The 24,137-nt window shown below is 48.4% G+C and overlaps 1 protein-coding gene across 1 annotated transcript; it reads left to right on the plus strand.

Annotated features, from left to right (window-relative positions):
- The first annotated feature begins 7,160 nt into the window (after positions 1–7,160).
- On the plus strand, positions 7,161–8,148 carry LOC123993888 (high choriolytic enzyme 1-like). Its single transcript, XM_046296359.1, has one exon. The coding sequence runs from the start codon at positions 7,232–7,234 to the stop codon at positions 8,012–8,014; it is 783 nt and encodes a 260-aa protein (XP_046152315.1). The 5' UTR covers positions 7,161–7,231; the 3' UTR covers positions 8,015–8,148.
- The last annotated feature ends 15,989 nt before the right edge of the window (positions 8,149–24,137 follow it).

Below are 24,137 nucleotides of genomic sequence, written 5' to 3' on the forward strand. Positions count from 1 at the left end.
AAAATGCAGCGTGGTTAGAGTTTAACATGTTTAATAAAGACCATACCCGAGAACACTACAAAATAACAAATGTGAAAACCGAAACAGTCCTATCTGGTACAAAGACAGAAGACAACCACCCACAAAATACCCAAAGAACATGGCTGCCTAAATATGGTTCCCAATCAGAGACAATGATAAACACCTGCCTCTAATTGAGAACCAATCTAGGCAACCATAGACTTAGATAAACACCTAGACTAGAAAACACCCCATAAACATACAAAACCCCTAGACCAGGGAAAAACACATAAATCCCCCCTGTCACACCCTGACCTAACCAAAATAATAAAGAAAACAAAGTTAACCAAGGCCAGGGCGTGACAGCTTAGTGATGTAGCAGACTCTGGGGCCTTTCAGAACAGGTGTATATATACTGAGACACTTAGTTTTCAGGTGAACTTTATTAAGTAATTATGTGACTTCTGAAGGTAATTGGTTGCACCAGATCTTATTGAGGGGCTTCATATTAAAGGAGGTAAATACATATGCGCGCATCACTTTTCCGTAAAAAAGGGTTTTTTTTTTTTCATTTCACTTCACCAATAGGAAAAATGGCAAGGGGGTAAATACTTTTGCAAGGCACTGTACAAGTGGATTTGTCCCAATGCTTTTGCTCCCCTAAAATGGGGGACTACAGTTGATGTCGGAAGTTTACATAAACTTAGGTATCTAAACCACTCCACAAATTTCTTGTTAACAAACTATAGCTTTATCAAGTCGGTTAGGACATCTACTTTGTGCATGACACAAGTAATTTTTCCAACAATTGTTTACAGACCAATTATTTCACTTATAATTCACTGTATCACAATTCCAGTGGGTCAGAAGTTTAAATACATTAAGTTGACTGTGCCTTTAAACAGCTTGGGAAATTTCAGAAAATGAGTCAATTTGAGTCAATTAGAGGTGTCCCTGTGGATGTATTTCAAGGCCTACCTTCAAACTCAGCCAAGAGCTCAGAATTTTTTTTGTAGACCTCCACAAGTCTGGTTCATCCTTGGGAGCAATTTCCAAACTCCTGAAGGTACCACGTTCATCTGTACAAACAATAGTACGCAATAATAAACACCATGGGACCACGCAGCCTTCATACCGCTCAGGAAGGAGATGTGTTCTATCTCCTAGAGATCAACGTACTTTGGTGCGAAAATCAATCCCAGAACGACAGAAAATTACCTTGTGAAGATGCTGGAGGAAACAGGTAGAAAAGTATATCTATATCCACAGTAAAACGTGTCCTATAGCGACATAGCCTGAAATGCCGCTCAGCAAGGAAGAAGCCTCTGCTCCAAAAGCCAGACAAAAAAGAAGCCAGGTTTGCAACTGCACATGGGGACAAAGATCGTACTTTTCGGAGAAATGTCCTGTGGCCAACGTTATGTTTGGAGGAAAAAGGGGGGGGCTTGCAAGCCGAAGATCACCATCGCGACCGTGAAGCACAGGGGTGTCAGCATCATGTTGTGGAGGTGCTTTGCTGCAGGAGAGACTGGTGCACTTCACAAAATAAATGGCATCATGAGGGAGGAACATTATGTGAATATATTGAAGCGACATCTCAAGACATCATTCAGGAATTTAAAGCTTGGTCGCAAATGGGTCTTCCAAATGGACAATGACCCCAAGCATACTTTGTGGCAAAATGGCCTAAGGACAACAAAGCCAAGGTATTAGAGTGGCCATCACAAAGCCCTGACCAGGATTTGTGGGCAGAAGTGAAAAAGCGTGTGCAAGCAAGGAGGCCTAAAACCCTGGATCAGTTACTCCAGCTCTGTTAGGAGTAATGGGCCAAAATTCGCTCAGCTTATTATGGGAAGGTTGTGGAAGGCTACCCGAAATGTTTGACCCAAGTTGAACAATTAAAAGGCAATGCTACCAAATACTAATTGAGGGTATGTAAATGTCTGACCCACTGGAAATGTGATGAAAGTAATAAATAAAGTGGTGATCCTAACTGACCTAAGGCAGGAACATTTTCATCAAATAGCAGTTACCTTGCCAGCTACATCAGTGAAATAAAAAGTAGCCAGTTTCTGCTATGATTGCTTTTACAACTTGGAGAAAAAGCACAACACACACGGACAACAGCTGCCTCTGTTCACATGGTCCTAATTCCAGCCGGGTAATATCACCAAACAGCCTTCCTGACCTATCACGAAACAGCCTACCTGACCTACCACCAAACAGCCTTCCTGACCTATCACGAAACAGCCTACCTGACCTACCACCAAACAGCCTTCCTGACCTATCACGAAACAGCCTACCTGACCTACCACCAAACAGCCTTCCTGACCTATCACGAAACAGCCTACCTGACCTACCACCAAACAGCCTACCTGCCTTACCACCAAACAGCCCACCTGACCTACCACCAAACAGCCTACCTGCCTTACCACCAAACAGCCTACCTGACCTACCACCAAACAGCCTTCCTGACCTATCACGAAACAGCCTACCTGACCTACCACCAAACAGCCTACCTGCCTTACCACCAAACAGCCCACCTGACCTACCACCAAACAGCCTACCTGCCTTACCACCAAACAGCCTACCTGCCTTACCACCAAACAGCCCACCTGACCTACCACCAAACAGCCTACCTGACCTACCACCAAACAGCCTACCTGCCTTACCACCAAACAACCTACCTGACCTACCACCAAACAGCCTACCTGACCTACGACCAAACAGCCTACCTGACCTACTACCAAACAGTCTACCTGACCTACCTCCAAACAGCCTACCTGACCTACTACCAAACAGCCTACCTGACCTACTACCAAACAGTCTACCTGACCTACCACCAAACATCGATGCTGTCTTTTGTATCACAGCACAATGATAAAACTGGGGGTGACATAAATGCAATTTCAGAATGTGGAGGTGTAATGTCCCCACCGTCCCCAGTGAAAGTTGCGCCCCTGTAAAGGATAATGCTTTCATTACGGCTATGTATCCACGGCACAAATCCTTTGAGAACCTAACCTAATGAAATAGCAAGCGCTATAGTACTGTACAAGACTTTGTGTATCTTTCTGCGCTCGGTTGAGAGAAATGTTCAGCTCTTACGCTGTTATTGAATCAAGTGTAACTGCAGGAACTATCAGCTCACCTGCTGGCAGAGGCTGTTATATCAGTTGATTCCCGACAACATTTGAAACATTTGAAAATCATCGTGTAACCCCTGCCATTTTTTTATTGACATGCCCTCCCATCACCATCTGTGTTAGCTTTTCAGAACAAGATAGTTGTGCTCACACTCCATAGATCCAACTTAAACAAACTTACACAGCTTAGCAACAGATCAATACACTCCTCGATCAATACACAGACAGGCAAACTGTTTTTCTTGGGCCTGTAAACTTGTTCTTGGGGGACAAAGAAAATCCATTGTCTCTATTCTATTTTATAACCACTTAATTACATTTCTTGAAATATCCCCGATGCCTTTTTCCCCTCCTGTTGTCCAGGGGTCACCTGCTGTCCTCCAGGCCGTGTTGTCTGTGAAGGTTAAATTGTCTTATCACGGAATTGTTACGCTGGTCCTATCTCTGGTCCCATCTGTGATCTAAAGAAACCACTAGAGGGAAGCAGTCTAACTGGTGTATCTCAGTGTAACAGTAAACCATAGTGGTGTATTATGCTGTAATGTTGGGGAGTGTTTGGAATGACCTCCATGATGTTACCAGTATGTATGCATTGCTACAGAGACAAAACTACATCCCCTGAGACAGAATCCACCTCCATTGTCTTGGTTCTACATTCAAACCCAGCACTAATATTTGTAAGTCTCTCTGGATAAGAGCGTCTGCTAAATGACTTAAATGTAAATGTAAATGTATAATAAGGTGCAACTGACATAATGATGGAATGTTTTTCATCAACAAGAGGACAAGATACAGGCATGGCAACACATCCACTGTGTGCCAGATGATAATCACTCCCATGTCCTTGCACGCTGCATTATGATAACGTTTTGCTCATTAGAAGAGCCTAGTGTGTGCTTGGGGCACACATGTACCAGCATGGCCATATGCAGGGCTCCTCCTGTCCTGTTCTTCCCCTGGCTGGTTGACGTGCATGGGTACGTGTGGTGTGAGTGGCAGTGGGCTCTGGTGGTACCAGATGAGCTCTACCCGACAGCTGGATGCAGGCCGGTCAATCCTCCTGGGTTTACCTGTCAGTCTGCGTTTCCTTCCACTGTCTAAAGCACTGCTGCCAGCTTTTCTGTCCCTCTCCTCTACTCCCCTCCTGTCACTCACCCTCCTCTTTCCCCGTTATCTTTCTCCCTCCTCTTTCCCCCTTCTCTTTCTCCCTCCTCTTTCCCCACCTTCTCCTTCTCCATCCTCTTTCCCCCTTCTCTTTCTCCCTCCTCTTTCCCCCTTATCTTCCTCCCTTCTCTTTCCCCCTCTTTCCCCATCCTGTTTCTCCCTCATCTTTCCCCCTTATCTTTCTCCTTCCTCTTCCCCCCTTCTCTTTCCCCCTACTCTTTCTTCCTCCTCTTTCCCCCTTCTCTTTCTCCCTCCTCTTTCCCCCTTCTCTTTCACCCTCCTCTTTCCCCCTTATCTTCCTCCCTTCTCTTTCCTCCCCTCTTTCCCCCTCCTGTTTCTCCCTCATCTTCCCCCTTATCTTTCTCCTTCCTCTTCCCCCCTCTTTCTCCCTCCTGTTTCTCCCTTCTCTTTCCCCCTCCTCTTTCTCCCTTCTCTTTCCCCCTCCTCTTTCCCCCTCCTCTTTCCCCCTTCTCTTTCCCCCCTCTTCCCCCTCCTCTTTCCCCCTTCTCTTTCCCCCTCCTCTTTCTCCCTCCTCTTTCCCCCTTCTCTTTCCCCCTCCTCTTTCTTCCTCCCTTTCCCCCATTCTCTTTCTCCTCTCAAGCACAGGGCTCTGAGCTCCGATATCCTCCATGTCCTCTCCTCTCCTCCCTGCTTGTCCTTTGTCTCTTTTCCTCATCCCTACACTTTCCTCTCTCCTCTCGATGAAGATGCTCTACTCCAACCCAGAGCTGGCTGTCACATTTTAGAGTATTTTCAAATCCCTGTACACAGTCAAACCCGTGGCTCTACACAATTTCCTGTCTCTAACTACTCCCCCTTCTCAAACCACTGGACTTGTTCCATGCTACTGTTCATGAATCATGAATAATCATCACATTGGTTAACATAATTTGTGCATAATAAACAAGAAATCATCTGATAGTTCATCTATATTTGATAATAAGTTCTCCATTGAAAATGACTACTTCATCAGCAAAAATAATTGGCATAAAAAGGGGGGCTTAAAAACTATTTTTTTCCCCCACCTTATTGTTTGTTTCATAGATTTTGACAAAAAATGACTACTCAAATGTCAGAAATGTGTCAATTTGTTGTCATTTAATTTTGTTACCTGACCCCGTGTCACAATAGTCTGTCCACCCTAGTTTGATTCATTACTGTTGTGCAGAGACGTGTTGTGAACATGTGAACCCTCTGCTGTTTCCTAAAGTCCACGATCATCTCCTTTGTTTTGTTGACGTTGAGTGTGAGGTTATTTTCCTGACACCACACTCCGGGGGCCCTCACCTCCTCCCTGTAGGCCGTCTTGTCATTGTTGGTAATCAAGCCTACCACTGTAGTGTTGTCTGCAAACTTGATGATTGAGTTGGAGGCGTGCATGGCCATGCAGTCATGGTTGACAGGGAGTACAGGAGAGGGCTGAGAAAGCACCCTTGTGGGGCCCCAGTGTTGAGGATCAGCGGGGTGGAGATGTTGTTTCCTACCCTCACCACCTGGGGGCGTGCCGTCAAAGTCCAGGACCCAGTTGCACAGGGCGGGCCGAGACCCAGGGTACAGCGTACGGTCCTGTCACCTATCAGAACGATACACTATAGGCACCCAAATTCAAATAACTGCATGGGAATTATTAATAACATTAATAACATAACAACATAACAAAATTAATCAGTCACACCATTTCATCAGGAGCCAAGTAATACAACTAGAGAATTTGCCCTCTCATACTCTCCTGCAATCTTTTTCTATACATGCACTCACACAAGCACACTAGTATTTACACACACAGAGCCTTCTAATCAGGTTGTGTGTTAAGTGACGGGTGGGAAATAGTGTGCTAATATGCTTTAAATCTTACTAAATGCGTAGCATTAGGAAAGTCAATACACAGCTTGCACCATAGCAACACTGAGGATTAAGTTTTTCTGTAGAGACAGTTTTTAGATTTTAAAGTGCTTGAGCTAGACAAATGACTATTATTCTATACTGCCATCTAATTGGGCTGTAATGGTTGTTTTAAAACCTTGGTAAAAAGTTTACCGTCAAAGTTTAAAAGGGTTATCGGTCTCCAGTTCTTCAGGTCCGTTCTGTCGTCCTCCCCCGGTGATTTACCCCTCTTAAAATGTTTCAGTCCTTGTTCGATTTCTGTCCTCGTCAGGTCTTTTGTCAGGTCGTCTGTATTGGGTAGGGTCTTGTCGATGTATGTTAAAAGGTCCCCCATTGTTTCTTCGCACACATCTTTTACCCCAAACAGTTCCCCATAAAAATCCTCAACTACTTATTTTATTCCTTCTGTATCTGTTTTTAAAACCCCATCTTTATTTTTTAACCTCTCTGGGATATGTGGGACGTAGCGTCCCAACTGGCCAACATCTAATTGGGTTCTAATGGTTGTTTTAAAACAACACACCTAAGTGAGATCCATCTCGTTATGCTTGTCACACCCAATGTAAACCAAACATGTGCTCCAAAGGAATGGACTCGATATAGTTTGTCCCTAACCACTGATCTAGGGTCAGATACTTTCTGATCCCCCTCATGGTTAATGTTATTATCGGCATTGAGGTAATCTGATCCCCTTTATGGTTAATATTATGATCGTAGAATCCGATCCTGGATATGTGGTTGTAATAGAGACGACTTATACCTCAAGAAATTGAAGTGTAATGTAATTTGACCCACACAGATGAATTGTTGAAACAGTGGGTTAGGTTGTGGAGTACTCCCTCTGGTTGTTTTTCCAAGACAGTGAGCATCATCCCCAACCGATAATCCTACACAGTCACACCTATGGGACAGTTGTATATAAACTCAGCTCTGACAGAACACTGGCATCAAGCTTTGGTGAATGAGACATTTTAGAATCCTCCACAGGTAAAGCCAAGGACTCATCCATCCAAAGTAACTACATACTCTGACGAAAGATGGCCCACAGACCCACTCTTAGCCTGCTACTGCTGCTGCTGGGCCTATGGCAGGCCAGTGGAAATGAGGTCCATGATGAGCCGGACCATGTGTCCATCACTTCAGCGATCCTGGAGTCCAACAACGGAACCAATGAGCTGCTGCTGGAAGGAGACATTCTGGCTCCTAGAACCAGGAACGCCATGAAGTGCTTTAGCAGCCAGTACAGCTGTCTCTGGAAGAAGTCATCTGACGGCTTGGTGTATGTGCCTTACATCCTCAGCGCTGTATATTCCAGCTTGGAGGTAGAGACTATTGAGACGGCCATGAAGTACTTCCATGGCAAGACCTGCATCCGCTTCATTCCACGTAAGACACAGACTGCCTACCTGGACATTCAGAGCAGCGGCGGGTGTTTTGGTACCATGGGGACTGTTGGGGACAGGCAGACATTGTCTCTTGCACAGTTTGGCTGTGTTCAACATGGTATCATCCAGCATGAGCTGCTTCACTCCCTGGGCTTCCACCACGAGCACAACAGGAGTGACCGTGACCAGTATATCAGGATCAACTGGCAATACATCTATAACTACGCCGTCGAGAACTTCCAGAAGCAGGACACCAACAACCTGAACACTGCATACGACTACTCCTCTGTCATGCACTATGATAGAACCGCTTACACTAACAACTACGGAAAGGAAACCATCACTCCCATCCCAGACCCATCTGTGGCCATCGGACAGAGACAGGGCATGTCCGACATTGATGTCCTGAGGGTCAACAACCTCTACCAATGCTAAGAGAAAGAGCGCCGTTGTTGAAAATGTGTGATGTTGGATATGCTGTCATGTGCTGACGTATTTTACTGTCAGAGGATTGTATGTTTGTGTTTATCCTTTTAATCACATTGGTAATAATAAAGCATGATTATGGTTAAAAAAAAGTGCACGAGTTTGATATTTATTAATAGGATATTTATCCATCTGATCGGGTACTGCAATTATTAACTGCAGCTCTTGGGGGTTGGTGTTATTAAGTAGAATTGTAACTGCGGAGTGGTCTAACAGTCAGTCCTGTAAAACGAGCCATCTTAACATGATCCTCGTATTTTTCTGTCTTTAATGAAGTGGGGGGTGTGATGTTCACCTGGAGAGATGGGTTGATGAGGGAGGAGAGGCTCCAATACTTCCATGAACATGAACTGCATTAATATGACTTTTGAGATAATATTCTATAAGAGGAACAGGCAAGCAGAAGAAAATGTGATGTGCTGGTAGTCAGTTCCGGTGAGTTCCTGCCCAAGTCGAGCACTAAATATGGGAGAATTTACAGGCATCATGATACTTACAGTCGTGTGGTTAACCAACGCCTACACCGCATGGCCACTGGCCATTAATGACGCTGATCACATTAGTTAGAGAAAAATAACATTTCTTGGTCATTTCAAGCAAATCTACTTTGAAACAAAAATATGCACCTCACACAAATGGTTATTGGCTTAAAAAAAGACACCTGTACCAGGTCGGATATAGAGATGTATTAAATTTTGAGTTTGCATCCTATTTTAAATGTTATATACATCACAGAAGACTGAAATATAACAAAACCGTTTGAAATAGAAATACAGAATTTGGGGCGGGTTTTTAATGAAGTAATGTTTATTAATTATGAAATTATGAAAAATATTAATAATATTCCACCCATGAGGTCACTAGAGGGCAATTTGGTCATTTTACTACAGGAACGGGCTACGGCAAATATGATATTGCTGAGATGATTACTGAAATATGATATTGCTGAGATGATTACTGAAATATGGTATTGGAAAGGAAGGACACATGGAGACATACAGCAGTTTGAAAATCCTATTTCAAAACCCTGTCCTCTGTGTTATTTGTCCATGCTGGACCAAATGTAAAGTGCTTTTACACCTGCATTGTTTGCTGTTTCGGGTTTTAGGCTGGGTTTCTGTACAGCACTTTGAGATATCAGCTGATGTACGAAGGGCTATATAAATACATTTGATTTGATTTGATTTTGATTTAAAGTCCTCCTGGTGATGCCATTCTTATTGCAGTAATCCATTACCTCTGTGTCTAATTGAGTTTCCAGTATCACAGCATTAAATAAGGCTTCATACAGCAAGTGCAATAATGGAATGGTACATCAGCCGGCATAGAGAGTCAGTCCACGTCTCTGTTCCCAGACAGTGATCTATAGGCGATGATGGGGAATTGATTAGCCAGTGTTTACTCTAACTCTAACCACATACCAGCAAGTGATGGGACACGGAGTGACTAACCTGTCATCAGAGATTCATTTCTGCAGAAGAAGAATCATTTTCCCCCTCTGAAAATGTATCATGCCCTTACAAGACCAATAGAATTTCAGATTCTGTGTGTCCTTCCCAAGGCTGAATCACTGAAAATACATCTTATGTAGAGGCGAGAAAGCAATCCATATGCAGGTTTTACAAAACAAACAAGAAAAAATATCCATGGAGCTGATTTTCTTGTTGATCAAACCTATATTTATTTACTTATTGTGTTTTGACTTTTGTATAGTTGTGGTCTAATCTTTCTGGAGCAGCTGTATGGCAGGATTAGGAAAAAATGGAAACTGCTATACCGTTGGTGATTGGATGACGGCAAATTTGTTTTGAAATAAACAACCCAATCCACCAGGGGATAGGGAATAACCATGGACTGGGGCTACCAGAAGATTATCACTGTCCAACAGAAACAAATAGACATCATGTGACGCCTAAATTCAAAGACTGAATTAAACAGTGGCTACTCTGACACAGCCAAACTAGAGCCGCTTTGTTTTTTGTTGAAATGATGATGGCTGGCCATTGGCCACCAATATTAAAAAATGTTAGAAGAATGGTTTTACGGCTTTTCTGAAGATTCATGTGACCCCTCACAGTTACCACATGGGTGCCTACAGAAGCCCTAACAACCTCTGTCAAAGCCCTGAGCTCCCTCAGTGGATGGCTGCCATGTACTATGTTAGCAAGCTCTATGAGCAGCATTCCAATGACCGATGATACTAATAACATCATCGGTGTGCATCATGTGATTTTAACCAATTTTCTCCAGACATAGAAACGCGACATTATCAATATCTATATCTATCTAATATATATCTCGTTGTTGGGGGAAAGGCAACCTGCGTGTATTCCATTCCATTGTGAATGAGGCTGAGTCTCTGTGTTGATGCTGTGACCTTTCAGAGGCACGTCAAGGTGTTCACAGAGGGAGATATGGGTGAAGGTGACGTGATCTGCTGTGGACACAAGGAGCATGCTGAACATGCGGGGCTGTTGGAGGAGAATTTATAAGATGCCCTGGTCCTTTTGGGTTGAGACCAAAGGAAAGTGAATCTTACTTAACACCTCTCTCCCCTCCTTGTTTTGGGGTTTTGTTGTAGACCAAGCAAAAATATGCTAATATGAAATGCTAATTCATGTGTATGAAATATGAATGTCACCTTATGCAGAACTTCAAGAGAGCAGGAAGCAAGGCATCTCACTCTCCTATTCATTATTCACTGTACAAATGACTTGAAAAGGAATCTGTCCTTTGTCAACAGGCCTTTGAGAGGAAAATGTATCATTCATCTTCTAACATCTTCGACAAACTAACCAGATCAAATGATAAACTCTGCCCAAAACTTGGGAGACACCTCCACACTGCTCCAACAGTTAACTTTCATCCCCAGTCATTGGAGGCTAACCAAGTTCTAAATGGAAATATATTTGCGAAGATGGTGAGAGGGGGGTATTCGAGTTAGCAACTGTGCTTTTTCTGATTAATGAGGCAAGCAGTCGTGATTAACGTGCCTCTGATTGCTCTGTCAGTCTTCTAAATGGACAGAACCTCTCTGCTCACCCCTCCACCATCAGAGTCCAAATGGCCGGCTGTGGAGATATGCCTGTCCATCTCCAGCACTTACTCATCCTAACGATCCCAATAGTCTGCATTAAATCAGCCCTGGTCCAAGAAGAGATGAGACCCCATGGGACAGAGGCCCTGGAAGAGATGAGACGCACACGGGATGAAGGCCCAGGAAGAGATGAGATTCACACGGGATGAAGGCCAAGGAAGAGATGAGACGCACACGGGATGAAGGCCCAGGAAGAGATGAGATTCACACGGGACGAAGGCCAAGGAAGAGATGAGATGCACACGGGACGCAGGCCCAGGAAGAGATGAGATTCACACGGGATGAAGGTCAAGGAAGAGTTGAGATTCACATGGGACGGAGGCCCAGGAAGAGATGAGATTCACACGGGATGAAGGCCAAGGAAGAGATGAGATGCACACGGGACGGAGGCCAAGGAAGAGATGAGATGCACAAGGGATGAAGGCCAAGGAAGAGATGAGATGCACACGGGACGGAGGCCCAGGAAGAGATGAGATTCACACGGGATGAAGGCCAAGGAAGAGATGAGATGCACACGGGACGGAGGCCCAGGAAGAGATGAGATTCACACGGGATGAAGGCCCAGGAAGAGATGAGATGCACATGGGATGAAGGCCAAGGAAGAGATGAGATGCACACGGGACGAAGGCCAAGGAAGAGATGAGATGCACACGGGATGGAGGCCTAGGAAGAGATGAGATGCACACGGGATGAAGGCCCAGGAAGAGATGAGATGCACACGGGACGAAGGCCCAGGAAGAGATGAGATGCACACGGGACGAAGGCTGAGGAAGAGATGAGATGCACACGGGATGAAGGCCGAGGAAGAGATGAGATGCACACGGGATGGAGGCCCAGGACGAGATGAGATGCACATGGGACGAAGGCTGAGGAAGAGATGATATGCACACGGGACGAAGGCCGAGGAAGAGATGAGGTGCACACGGGATGGAGGCCCAGGAAGAGATTAGATGCACACGGGACGGAGGCCCAGGAAGAGATGAGATGCACACGGGACGGAGGCCCAGGAAGAGATGAGATGCACACGGGATGGAGGCCCAGGAAGAGATGAGACGCACACGGGATGAAGGCCAAGGAAGAGATGAGACGCACACGGGATGAAGGCCCAGGAAGAGATGAGATTCACACGGGACGAAGGCCAAGGAAGAGATGAGATGCACACGGGACGCAGGCCCAGGAAGAGATGAGATTCACACGGGATGAAGGCCAAGGAAGAGTTGAGATTCACACGGGACGGAGGCCCAGGAAGAGATGAGATTCACACGGGATGAAGGCCAAGGAAGAGATGAGATGCACACGGGACGGAGGCCCAGGAAGAGATGAGATGCACACGGGATGGAGGCCCAGGAAGAGATGAGATTCACACGGGACGAAGGCCAAGGAAGAGATGAGATGCACAAGGGATGAAGGCCAAGGAAGAGATGAGATGCACACGGGACGGAGGCCCAGGAAGAGATGAGATTCACACGGGATGAAGGCCAAGGAAGAGATGAGATGCACACGGGACGGAGGCCCAGGAAGAGATGAGATTCACACGGGATGAAGGCCCAGGAAGAGATGAGATGCACATGGGATGAAGGCCAAGGAAGAGATGAGATGCACACGGGACGAAGGCCAAGGAAGAGATGAGATGCACACGGGATGGAGGCCTAGGAAGAGATGAGATGCACACGGGATGAAGGCCCAGGAAGAGATGAGATGCACACGGGACGAAGGCCCAGGAAGAGATGAGATGCACACGGGACGAAGGCTGAGGAAGAGATGAGATGCACACGGGATGAAGGCCGAGGAAGAGATGAGATGCACACGGGATGGAGGCCCAGGACGAGATGAGATGCACATGGGACGAAGGCTGAGGAAGAGATGATATGCACACGGGACGAAGGCCGAGGAAGAGATGAGATGCACACGGGATGGAGGCCCAGGAAGAGATTAGATGCACACGGGACGGAGGCCCAGGAAGAGATGAGATGCACACGGGACGGAGGCCCAGGAAGAGATGAGATGCACACGGGATGGAGGCCCAGGAAGAGATGAGACGCACACGGGATGAAGGCCCAGGAAGAGATGAGATTCACACGGGATGAAGGCCAAGGAAGAGATGAGACGCACACGGGATGAAGGCCCAGGAAGAGATGAGATTCACACGGGACGAAGGCCAAGGAAGAGATGAGATGCACACGGGACGGAGGCCCAGGAAGAGATGAGATTCACACGGGATGAAGGCCAAGGAAGAGATGAGATTCACACGGGACGGAGGCCCAGGAAGAGATGAGATTCACACGGGATGAAGGCCAAGGAAGAGATGAGATGCACACGGGACGGAGGCCCAGGAAGAGATGAGATGCACACGGGATGGAGGCCCAGGAAGAGATGAGATGCACACGGGATGAAGGCCAAGGAAGAGATGAGATGCACACGGGACGGAGGCCCAGGATGAGATGAGATGCACACGGGACGGAGGCCCAGGAAGAGATGAGATTCACACGGGATGAAGGCCAAGGAAGAGATGAGATGCACACGGGACGGAGGCCCAGGAAGAGATGAGATTCACACGGGATGGCCAAGGAAGTGATGAGATGCACATGGGACGAAGGCCCAGGAAGAGATGAGAACGGGATGGAGGCCTAGGAAGAGATGAGATGCACACGGGATGAAGGCCCAGGAAGAGATGAGATGCACACGGGACGAAGGCCCAGGAAGAGATGAGATGCACACGGGACGAAGGCTGAGGAAGAGATGAGATGCACACGGGATGAAGGCCGAGGAAGAGATGAGATGCACACGGGATGGCGGCCCAGGACGAGATGAGATGCACATGGGGAAGGCTGAGAATAGATGATACGCACACGGGACGAAGGCCGAGGAAGAGATGAGATGCACACGGGATGGAGGCCCAGGACGAGATGAGATGCACATGGGGAAGGCTGAGGAAGAGATGATATGCACACGGGACGAAGGCCGAGGAAGAGATGAGATGCACACGGGATGGAGGCCCAGGAAGAGATTAGATGCACACGGGACGGAGGCCCAGGAAGAGATGAGATGCACACGGGACGGAGGCCCAGGAAGAGATGAGATGCACACGGGATGGAGGCCCAGGAAGAGGAAGAGATGAGATGAGATTCACACGGGATGAAGGCCAAGGAAGAGATGCACACGGGATGAAGGCCCAGGAAGAGATGAGATTCACATGGGACGAAGGCCAAGGAAGAGATGAGATGCACACGGGATGAAGGCCAAGGAAGAGATGAGATGCACACGGGACGGAGGCCCAGGAAGAGATGAGATGCACACGGGATGGAGGCCCAGGAAGAGATGAGATGCACACGGGATGAAGGCCAAGGAAGAGATGAGATGCACACGGGACGGAGGCCCAGGAAGAGATGAGATTCACACGGGATGAAGGCCAAGGAAGAGATGAGATGCACACGGGATGAAGGCCAAGGAAGAGATGAGATGCACACGGGATGAAGGCCGAGGAAGAGATGAGATGCACACGGGATGGAGGCCCAGGACGAGATGAGATGCACATGGGACGAAGGCTGAGGAAGAGATGATATGCACACGGGACGAAGGCCGAGGAAGAGATGAGATGCACACGGGATGGAGGCCCAGGAAGAGATTAGATGCACACGGGACGGAGGCCCAGGAAGAGATGAGATGCACACGGGACGGAGGCCCAGGAAGAGATGAGATGCACACGGGATGGAGGCCCAGGAAGAGATGAGACGCACACGGGATGAAGGCCAAGGAAGAGATGAGACGCACACGGGATGAAGGCCCAGGAAGAGATGAGCACGGGACGAAGGCCAAGGAAGAGATGAGGATGAAGGCCCAGGAAGAGATGAGATTCACAGGAAGAGATGAGATTCACACGGGACGGAGGCCCAGGAAGAGATGAGATTCACACGGGATGAAGGCCAAGGAAGAGATGAGATGCACACGGGACGGAGGCCCAGGAAGAGATGAGATGCACACGGGATGGAGGCCCAGGAAGAGATGAGACACGGGACGAAGGCCAAGGAAGAGAGAGCAAGGGATGAAGGCCAAGGAAGAGATGAGATGCACACGGGACGGAGGCCCAGGAAGAGATGAGATTCACACGGGATGAAGGCCAAGGAAGAGATGAGATGCACACGGGACGGAGGCCCAGGAAGAGATGAGATTCACACGGGATGAAGGCCCAGGGATGAGATGCACATGGGATGAAGGCCAAGGAAGAGATGAGATGCACACGGGACGAAGGCCAAGGAAGAGATGAGATGACGGGATGGGCCTAGGAAGAGATGAGATGCACACGGGATGAAGGCCCAGGAAGAGATGAGATGCACACGGGACGAAGGCCCAGGAAGAGATGAGATGCACACGGGACGAAGGCTGAGGAAGAGATGAGATGCACACGGGATGAAGGCCGAGGAAGAGATGAGATGCACACGGGATGGAGGCCCAGGACGAGATGAGATGCACATGGGACGAAGGCTGAGGAAGAGATGATATGCACACGGGACGAAGGCCGAGGAAGAGATGAGATGCACACGGGATGGAGGCCCAGGAAGAGATTAGATGCACACGGGACGGAGGCCCAGGAAGAGATGAGATGCACACGGGACGGAGGCCCAGGAAGAGATGAGATGCACACGGGATGGAGGCCCAGGAAGAGATGAGACGCACACGGGATGAAGGCCCAGGAAGAGATGAGATTCACACGGGATGAAGGCCAAGGAAGAGATGAGGCGGGATGAAGGCCCAGGAAGAGATGAGATTCACACGGGACGAAGGCCAAGGAAGAGATGAGATGCACACGGGACGGAGGCCCAGGAAGAGATGAGATTCACACGGGATGAAGGCCAAGGAAGAGATGAGATTCACACGGGACGGAGGCCCAGGAAGAGATGAGATTCACACGGGATGAAGGCCAAGGAAGAGATGAGATGCACACGGGACGGAGGCCCAGGAAGAGATGAGATGCACACGGGATGGAGGCCCAGGAAGAGATGAGATGCACACGGGATGAAGGCCAAGGAAGAGATGAGATGCACACGGGACGGAGGCCCAGGATGAGATGAGATGCACACGGGACGGAGGCCCAGGAAGAGATGAGATTCACACGGGATGAAGGCCAAGGAAGAGATGAGATGCACACGGGACGGAGGCCCAGGAAGAGATGAGATTCACACGGGATGGCCAAGGAAGTGATGAGATGCACATGGGACGAAGGCCCAGGAAGAGATGAGATGCACACGGGATGGAGGCCTAGGAAGAGATGAGATGCACACGGGATGAAGGCCCAGGAAGAGATGAGATGCGGGACGAAGGCCCAGGAAGAGATGAGATGCACACGGGACGAAGGCTGAGGAAGAGATGAGATGCACACGGGATGAAGGCCGAGGAAGAGATGAGATGCACACGGGATGGAGGCCCAGGACGAGATGAGATGCACATGGGACGAAGGCTGAGGAATAGATGATACGCACACGGGACGAAGGCCGAGGAAGAGATGAGATGCACACGGGATGGAGGCCCAGGACGAGATGAGATGCACATGGGACGAAGGCTGAGGAAGAGATGATATGCACACGGGACGAAGGCCGAGGAAGAGATGAGATGCACACGGGATGGAGGCCCAGGAAGAGATTAGATGCACACGGGACGGAGGCCCAGGAAGAGATGAGATGCACACGGGACGGAGGCCCAGGAAGAGATGAGATGCACACGGGATGGAGGCCCAGGAAGAGATGAGACGCACACGGGATGAAGGCCAAGGAAGAGATGAGACGCACACGGGATGAAGGCCCAGGAAGAGATGAGATTCACACGGGACGAAGGCCAAGGAAGAGATGAGATGCACACGGGACGCAGGCCCAGGAAGAGATGAGATTCACACGGGATGAAGGCCAAGGAAGAGTTGAGATTCACACGGGACGGAGGCCCAGGAAGAGATGAGATTCACACGGGATGAAGGCCAAGGAAGAGATGAGATGCACACGGGACGGAGGCCCAGGAAGAGATGAGATGCACACGGGATGGAGGCCCAGGAAGAGATGAGATTCACACGGGACGAAGGCCAAGGAAGAGATGAGATGCACAAGGGATGAAGGCCAAGGAAGAGATGAGATGCACACGGGACGGAGGCCCAGGAAGAGATGAGATTCACACGGGATGAAGGCCAAGGAAGAGATGAGATGCACACGGGACGGAGGCCCAGGAAGAGATGAGATTCACACGGGATGAAGGCCCAGGAAGAGAGAGATGCACATGGGATGAAGGCCACACGGGGAGGCCAAGGAAGAGATGAGATGCACACGGGATGGAGGCCTAGGAAGAGATGAGATGCACACGGGATGAAGGCCCAGGAAGAGATGAGATGCACACGGGACGAAGGCCCAGGAAGAGATGAGATGCACAGGACGAAGGCTGAGGAAGAGATGAGATGCACACGGGATGAAGGCCGAGGAAGAGATGAGATGCACACGGGATGGAGGCCCAGGACGAGATGAGATGCACATGGGACGAAGGCTGAGGAAGAGATGATATGCACACGGGACGAAGGCCGAGGAAGAGATGAGATGCACACGGGATGGAGGCCCAGGAAGAGATTAGATGCACACGGGACGGAGGCCCAGGAAGAGATGAGATGCACACGGGACGGAGGCCCAGGAAGAGATGAGATGCACACGGGATGGAGGCCCAGGAAGAGATGAAGCACACGGGATGAAGGCCCAGGAAGAGATGATTCACACGGGATGAAGGCCAAGGAAGAGATGAGACGCACACGGGATGAAGGCCCAGGAAGAGATGAGATTCACACGGGACGAAGGCCAAGGAAGAGATGAGATGCACACGGGACGGAGGCCCAGGAAGAGATGAGATTCACACGGGATGAAGGCCAAGGAAGAGATGAGATTCACACGGGACGGAGGCCCAGGAAGAGAGAGATTCACACGGGATGAAGGCCAAGGAAGAGATGAGATGCACACGGGACGGAGGCCCAGGAAGAGATGAGATGCACACGGGATGGAGGCCCAGGAAGAGATGAGATGCACACGGGATGAAGGCCAAGGAAGAGATGAGATGCACACGGGACGGAGGCCCAGGATGAGATGAGATGCACACGGGACGGAGGCCCAGGAAGAGATGAGATTCACACGGGATGAAGGCCAAGGAAGAGATGAGATGCACACGGGACGGAGGCCCAGGAAGAGATGAGATTCACACGGGATGGCCAAGGAAGTGATGAGATGCACATGGGACGAAGGCCCAGGAAGAGATGAGATGCACACGGGATGGAGGCCTAGGAAGAGATGAGATGCACACGGGATGAAGGCCCAGGAAGAGATGAGATGCACACGGGACGAAGGCCCAGGAAGAGATGAGATGCACACGGGACGAAGGCTGAGGAAGAGATGAGATGCACACGGGATGAAGGCCGAGGAAGAGATGAGATGCACACGGGATGGAGGCCCAGGACGAGATGAGATGCACATGGGACGAAGGCTGAGGAATAGATGATACGCACACGGGACGAAGGCCGAGGAAGAGATGAGATGCACACGGGATGGAGGCCCAGGACGAGATGAGATGCACATGGGACGAAGGCTGAGGAAGAGATGATATGCACACGGGACGAAGGCCGAGGAAGAGATGAGATGCACACGGGATGGAGGCCCAGGAAGAGATTAGATGCACACGGGACGGAGGCCCAGGAAGAGATGAGATGCACACGGGACGGAGGCCCAGGAAGAGATGAGATGCACACGGGATGGAGGCCCAGGAAGAGATGAGATGCACACGGGACGAAGGCTGAGGAAGAGATGAGATGCACACGGGATGAAGGCCGAGGAAGAGATGAGATGCACACGGGATGGAGGCCCAGGACGAGATGAGATGCACATGGGACGAAGGCTGAGGAATAGATGATACGCACACGGGACGAAGGCCGAGGAAGAGATGAGATGCACACGGGATGGAGGCCCAGGAAGAGATTAGATGCACACGGGACGGAGGCCCAGGAAGAGATGAGATGCACACGGGACGGAGGCCCAGGAAGAGATGAGATGCACACGGGATGGAGGCCCAGGAAGAGATGAGACGCACACGGGATGAAGGCCCAGGAAGAGATGAGATGCACACGGGATGAAGGCCGAGGAAGAGATGATACGCACACGGGATGAAGGCCCAGGAAGAGATGAGATGCACACGGGATGAAGGCCCAGGAAGAGATGAGATGCACACGGGATGAAGGCCCAGGAAGAGATGGGATGCACACGGGATGGACGCCCAGGAAGAGATGAGACGCGCACGGGACGGAGGCCCAGGAAGAGATGGGATGCACACGGGATGAAGGCCCAGGAAGAGATGAGATGCACACGGGACGGAGGCCCAGGAAGAGATGAGATGCACACGGGATGGAGGCCCAGGAAGAGATGAGATGCACACGGGATGGAGGCCCAGGAAGAGATGAGATGCACACGGGACGGAGGCCCAGGAGGAGAAGGAGTTAACACATGGAGTAAACAATAAATAAGCCAATAACAAAATAAACAAGTCAATGATACAGTAGAAAAAGGAAGTCTATATACAGTGTGTAAAAGGCAATAAATAGGCCATAGGAGCGAATAATTACAATTTAACAGATAACAGTGAAGTTATAAATGAGCAGATGATGATGTGCAAGTAGAGATACTGGTGTGCAAAAGAGCAGAAAAGTAAATAAAATAAAACATTAACTGGATGAGGTAGGTAAATTGGGTGGGCTATATACTGATGGACTATGTACAGCTGCAGTGATCGGTTAGCTGATCAGATAGTGGATGTTTAAAGTTGGTGAGGGAAATAAAAGTCTCCAACTTCAGCGATTTTTACATTTCGTTCCAGTCACTGGCAGCAGAGAACTTGAAGGAAAGGTGGCCAAATGAGGTGTTGGCTTTAGGGATGATCAGTGAGATATACCTTCTGGAACGTGTGCTATGGGTGGGTGTTGTTATCATGACCAGTGAGCTGAGATAAGGCGGAGCTTTACCTGGCAAAGGCTTATAGATGACCTGGAGCCAGTGGGTCTGGCGACGAATATGTAGCAAGGGCCAGCCGACTAGAGCATACAGGTCACAGTGGTAGGTGGTATAAGGTGATTTGGTAACAAAACGGATTGCACTGTGATGAACTGCATCCAGTTTGCTGAGTAGAGTATTGGAAGCTATTTTGTAGATGACATCGCCGAAATCGAGGATCGGTAGGATAGTCAGTTTTACTAGGGTAAGTTTGGCGGCGTGAGTGAAGGAGGCTTTGTTGCGAAATAGATAGCCGATTCTAGATTTGATTTTGGATTGGAGATGTTTAATATGAGTCTGGAAGGAGAGTTTACAGTCTAGCCAGACACCTAGGTACTTATAGATGTGGGGGGCTTAAAAACTATTTTTTCCCCCACCTTATTGTTTGTTTCATAGATTTTGACACAAAATGACTACTCAAATGTCCGAAATGTGTCAATTTTATTGTCATTTAATTTTGTTACCTGACCCCGTGTCACAATAGTCTGTCCACTCTAGTTTGATTCATTACTCTTGTGCAGAGGTGGTATGTGAATAAATCAAAGCAAATTTTATTGGTCACATTCACATGGTTAGCAGCTGTTAATGCGAAATGCTTGTGCTTCTAGTTCCGACCATGCAGTAATATCTAAAAAGTAATCTAACAATTTCACAACAACTACCTTATACACACAAGTGTAAAGGAATGAATAAGAATATGTACATATAAATATATGGATGAGCGATTGCCGAACAGCATAGGCAAGATGCAGTAGATGGTATAGAGTACACGTATGTACATATGAGATGAGTAATGTCGGGTATGTAAACATTATGTAAAGTGGCACTGTTTAAAGCGACGAGTGATACATTTATTACAACCAATTTTTAATTATTAAAGTGGCTAGAGATTTGAGTCAGTATGTTGGCAGCAGCCACTCAATGTTAGTGATGGATGTTTAACAGTCTGATGGCCTTGAGATAGAAGCTGTTTTTCAGTCTCTCTCTCCCAGCTATGATGCACCTGTACTGACCTCACCTTCTGGATGATAGCGGGGTGAACAGGCAGTGGCTCGGGTGATTGTTGTCCTTGATGATGTTGTTGGCCTTCGTGTGACATCGGGTGGTGTAGGTGTCCTGGAGGGCAGCTAGTTTGCCCCCGGTGATGCGTTGTGCAGACCTCACTACCCTCTGGAAAGCCTTACTGTTGTGGGCGGAGCAGTTGCCGTACCAGCCGGTGATAAAGCCCGACAGGATGTTCTCGATTGTGCATCTGTAAAAGTCTTGTGAGTGTTTTTGGTGACGAGCCAAATTTCTGGGAAGAGGTGCTCTTGTTCTCCATGGACTTCACAGTGTCCCAGAACTTTTTGGAGTTGGAGCTACAGGATGCAAACTTCTGCCTGAAGAAGCTGGCCTTAGCTTTCCTGACTGACTGCGTGTATTGGTTCCTGACTTCCCTGAACAGTTGCATATCGCGGGGACTATTCGATGCTATTGCAGTCCGCCACAGGATGTTTTTGTGCTGGTCGAGGGCAGTCAGGTCTGGAGTGAACCAAGGGCTGTATCTGTTCTTAGTTCTGCTTTTTCTGAACGGAGCATGCTTATCTAAAATGGTGAGGGAGTTACTTTTAACCTGTTACTGCTACCCCCTACTTTTTCGAACATTCTGTTAAAAATCGCGCAACATTTCAGCGCCCTGCTGCTCATGCCAGGAATATAGTATATGGATGTGATTAGTATGTGTGGATAGAAAACACTCAGACGTTTATAAAACTGGTTAAATCACGGCTGTGACTATAACAGAACGTGCGTTTCATCGAAAAGCGCAGGAAAATCTGATCACTGAAAATGGGAAAATATATAAATGCGCCACTTTCATGTATTGTCTATGGGAAAGCAAATTACCTGGAGCCGCGATTGCAATTCCTACAGCTTCCACACGATGTCAACAGTCTTGTGATTTGCCTAGGCTTTGTTTCTTTGTCAAACAAAGAAGAGACAGCCCATTTCTTCAGGTCTCGGACCGGATATTTTGGTTGAGATTTACCCGGACATTATTTCCAGACGTACCCCTCTAGAATACACATCGCCTCGTGATCAATTTGATCGCTTATTAACGTTTAATAATACCTGAAGTTACATTACAAAAGTATTTCGATGTGTTTTGTGAAAGTTTATCGTCAACTTTTTTTATTTAAAAAAATGACGTTACGTTATAAGACGCTATTTTTTTCGTTTATCACACAGTCTTCATAGATCGATATCTAGGCTATATATGGACCAATTTAATCGAGAAAAAAAAAGACCCAATAGTGATTATGGGACATCTAGGAGTGCCAACAAAGATGGTCAAAGGTAATGAATGTTTTATATTTTATTTGTGCGGTTTGTGTAGGGCGAGTATGCTAATTATTTTGTTTACGTCCCCTGCGGGTCTTTTGGGGTGTTACATGCTATCAGATAATAGCTTCTCATGCTTTCGCCGAAAAGCATTTTAAAAATCTGACTTGTTGCCTGGATTCACCACGAGTGTAGCTTTAATTCAATACCCTGCATGTGTATTGTAATGAACGTTTGAGTTTTAACTAGTACTATTAGCATTTAGCGTAGCGCATTTGCATTTCCAGATGTCTAGATGGGACACCTGCGTGTCAGGTAGGAGCAAGAGGTTAAAGAATGACCAGGCATCCTCAACTGACGGGATGAGGTCAATGTCCTTCCAGGATACCTGGGCCAGGTCAATTAGAAAGGCCTGCTCATAGAAGTGTTTTAGGGAGCGTTTGACAGTGATGAGGGGTGATCGTTTGACTGCGGCTCCATAGCGGATACAGGCAATGAGGCAGTGAGAGTTAGCCTTTGGGGGACGTCGCGATGGGGTGAGTCTGTTTATTCCTCTTCATGCGGTGACATCGATAGACCGGTCGTGGGTCCGGGTATTGTAGCCCAGGAGTATGCTACGGTGGTAGCACAGGGGCTCTGGCCGGGCTAGCTTCAAGCTAAGTGGGTGGAAACGCTAGCCAGGAGTAATCATCCGGGGTTGCGGTTTAGCTAGATAGCTAGTTGTGAAGATCCAGCTGAAAAAAGTCAGTTTGCGGTGGGAATCCGGGGCAAAAAAAAATTAGGTCCGTTATGCTCTGGTTAGAGTCGCGTTGTTCGAACTGGCGAGAGCTTTCCGAGCTAAAGGTTAGCTGATGACCAGTTAGCTGAAGACCGCTAGCATAGCTGGTAGTTAGCTGGCTAGCTTCAGTTAAGGGGTTCCGGTTCCGAAATAAATATAATTACTTTAGGAAAAATAGCTACATTGGGTGAGGCGGGTTGCAGGAGAGTATTTGGAAGCTAAGGTTTAGCAAAATGTTTTAAAAGATATGCGAAGAAAAATATGTAAAAACAAAAAAAAAACGATATATACAAGGGACACGACACGACAGGACGTCTTACTGCTACGCCATCTTGGACTAAACAGAGCTATCGGATGGATGGACATGGGAGGAAATCCTGAATGGAAAAGGACCCTGGATGCGGGTTGGAGAGTTTCGCCTTTCAAGGGAGCAAATGGAGTCAGCAAGAGGAACAGCGACGATACGAGGAATTAGAACAACAACGGAAGCCCGAGAGGCAGCTCCAAAAAATACTGAGCCAACTCCCCGTGCTTACCATGGGGAGCATGTGACCGGTCAGGCACCGTGTTATGCGATGATGTGCACTGGTGCGCAATCACAGCCCTGTGCGCTCGTTGCCAGCTCCTCGCATTTGCCGTGCTAGAGTGGGCATTCAGCCAGGAAGGAATGTGCCGGGTCTGCACACTGTGTTTCCGGTGCGCCTTCACAGCCCAGTGCATCTTGTGCCTGCGCCCCGCATTTGCCGGGCAAAAGTAAGCATCCAGCCAGGACGGGTTGTCCCAGCTCTACGCTCGAGACCTCCAGTGCGCCTCCATGGTCCAGTGTAT

Source organism: Oncorhynchus gorbuscha, linkage group LG13 (assembly GCF_021184085.1).
Source record: "Oncorhynchus gorbuscha isolate QuinsamMale2020 ecotype Even-year linkage group LG13, OgorEven_v1.0, whole genome shotgun sequence".
NCBI classification, from domain to species: Eukaryota; Metazoa; Chordata; class Actinopteri; order Salmoniformes; family Salmonidae; genus Oncorhynchus; species Oncorhynchus gorbuscha.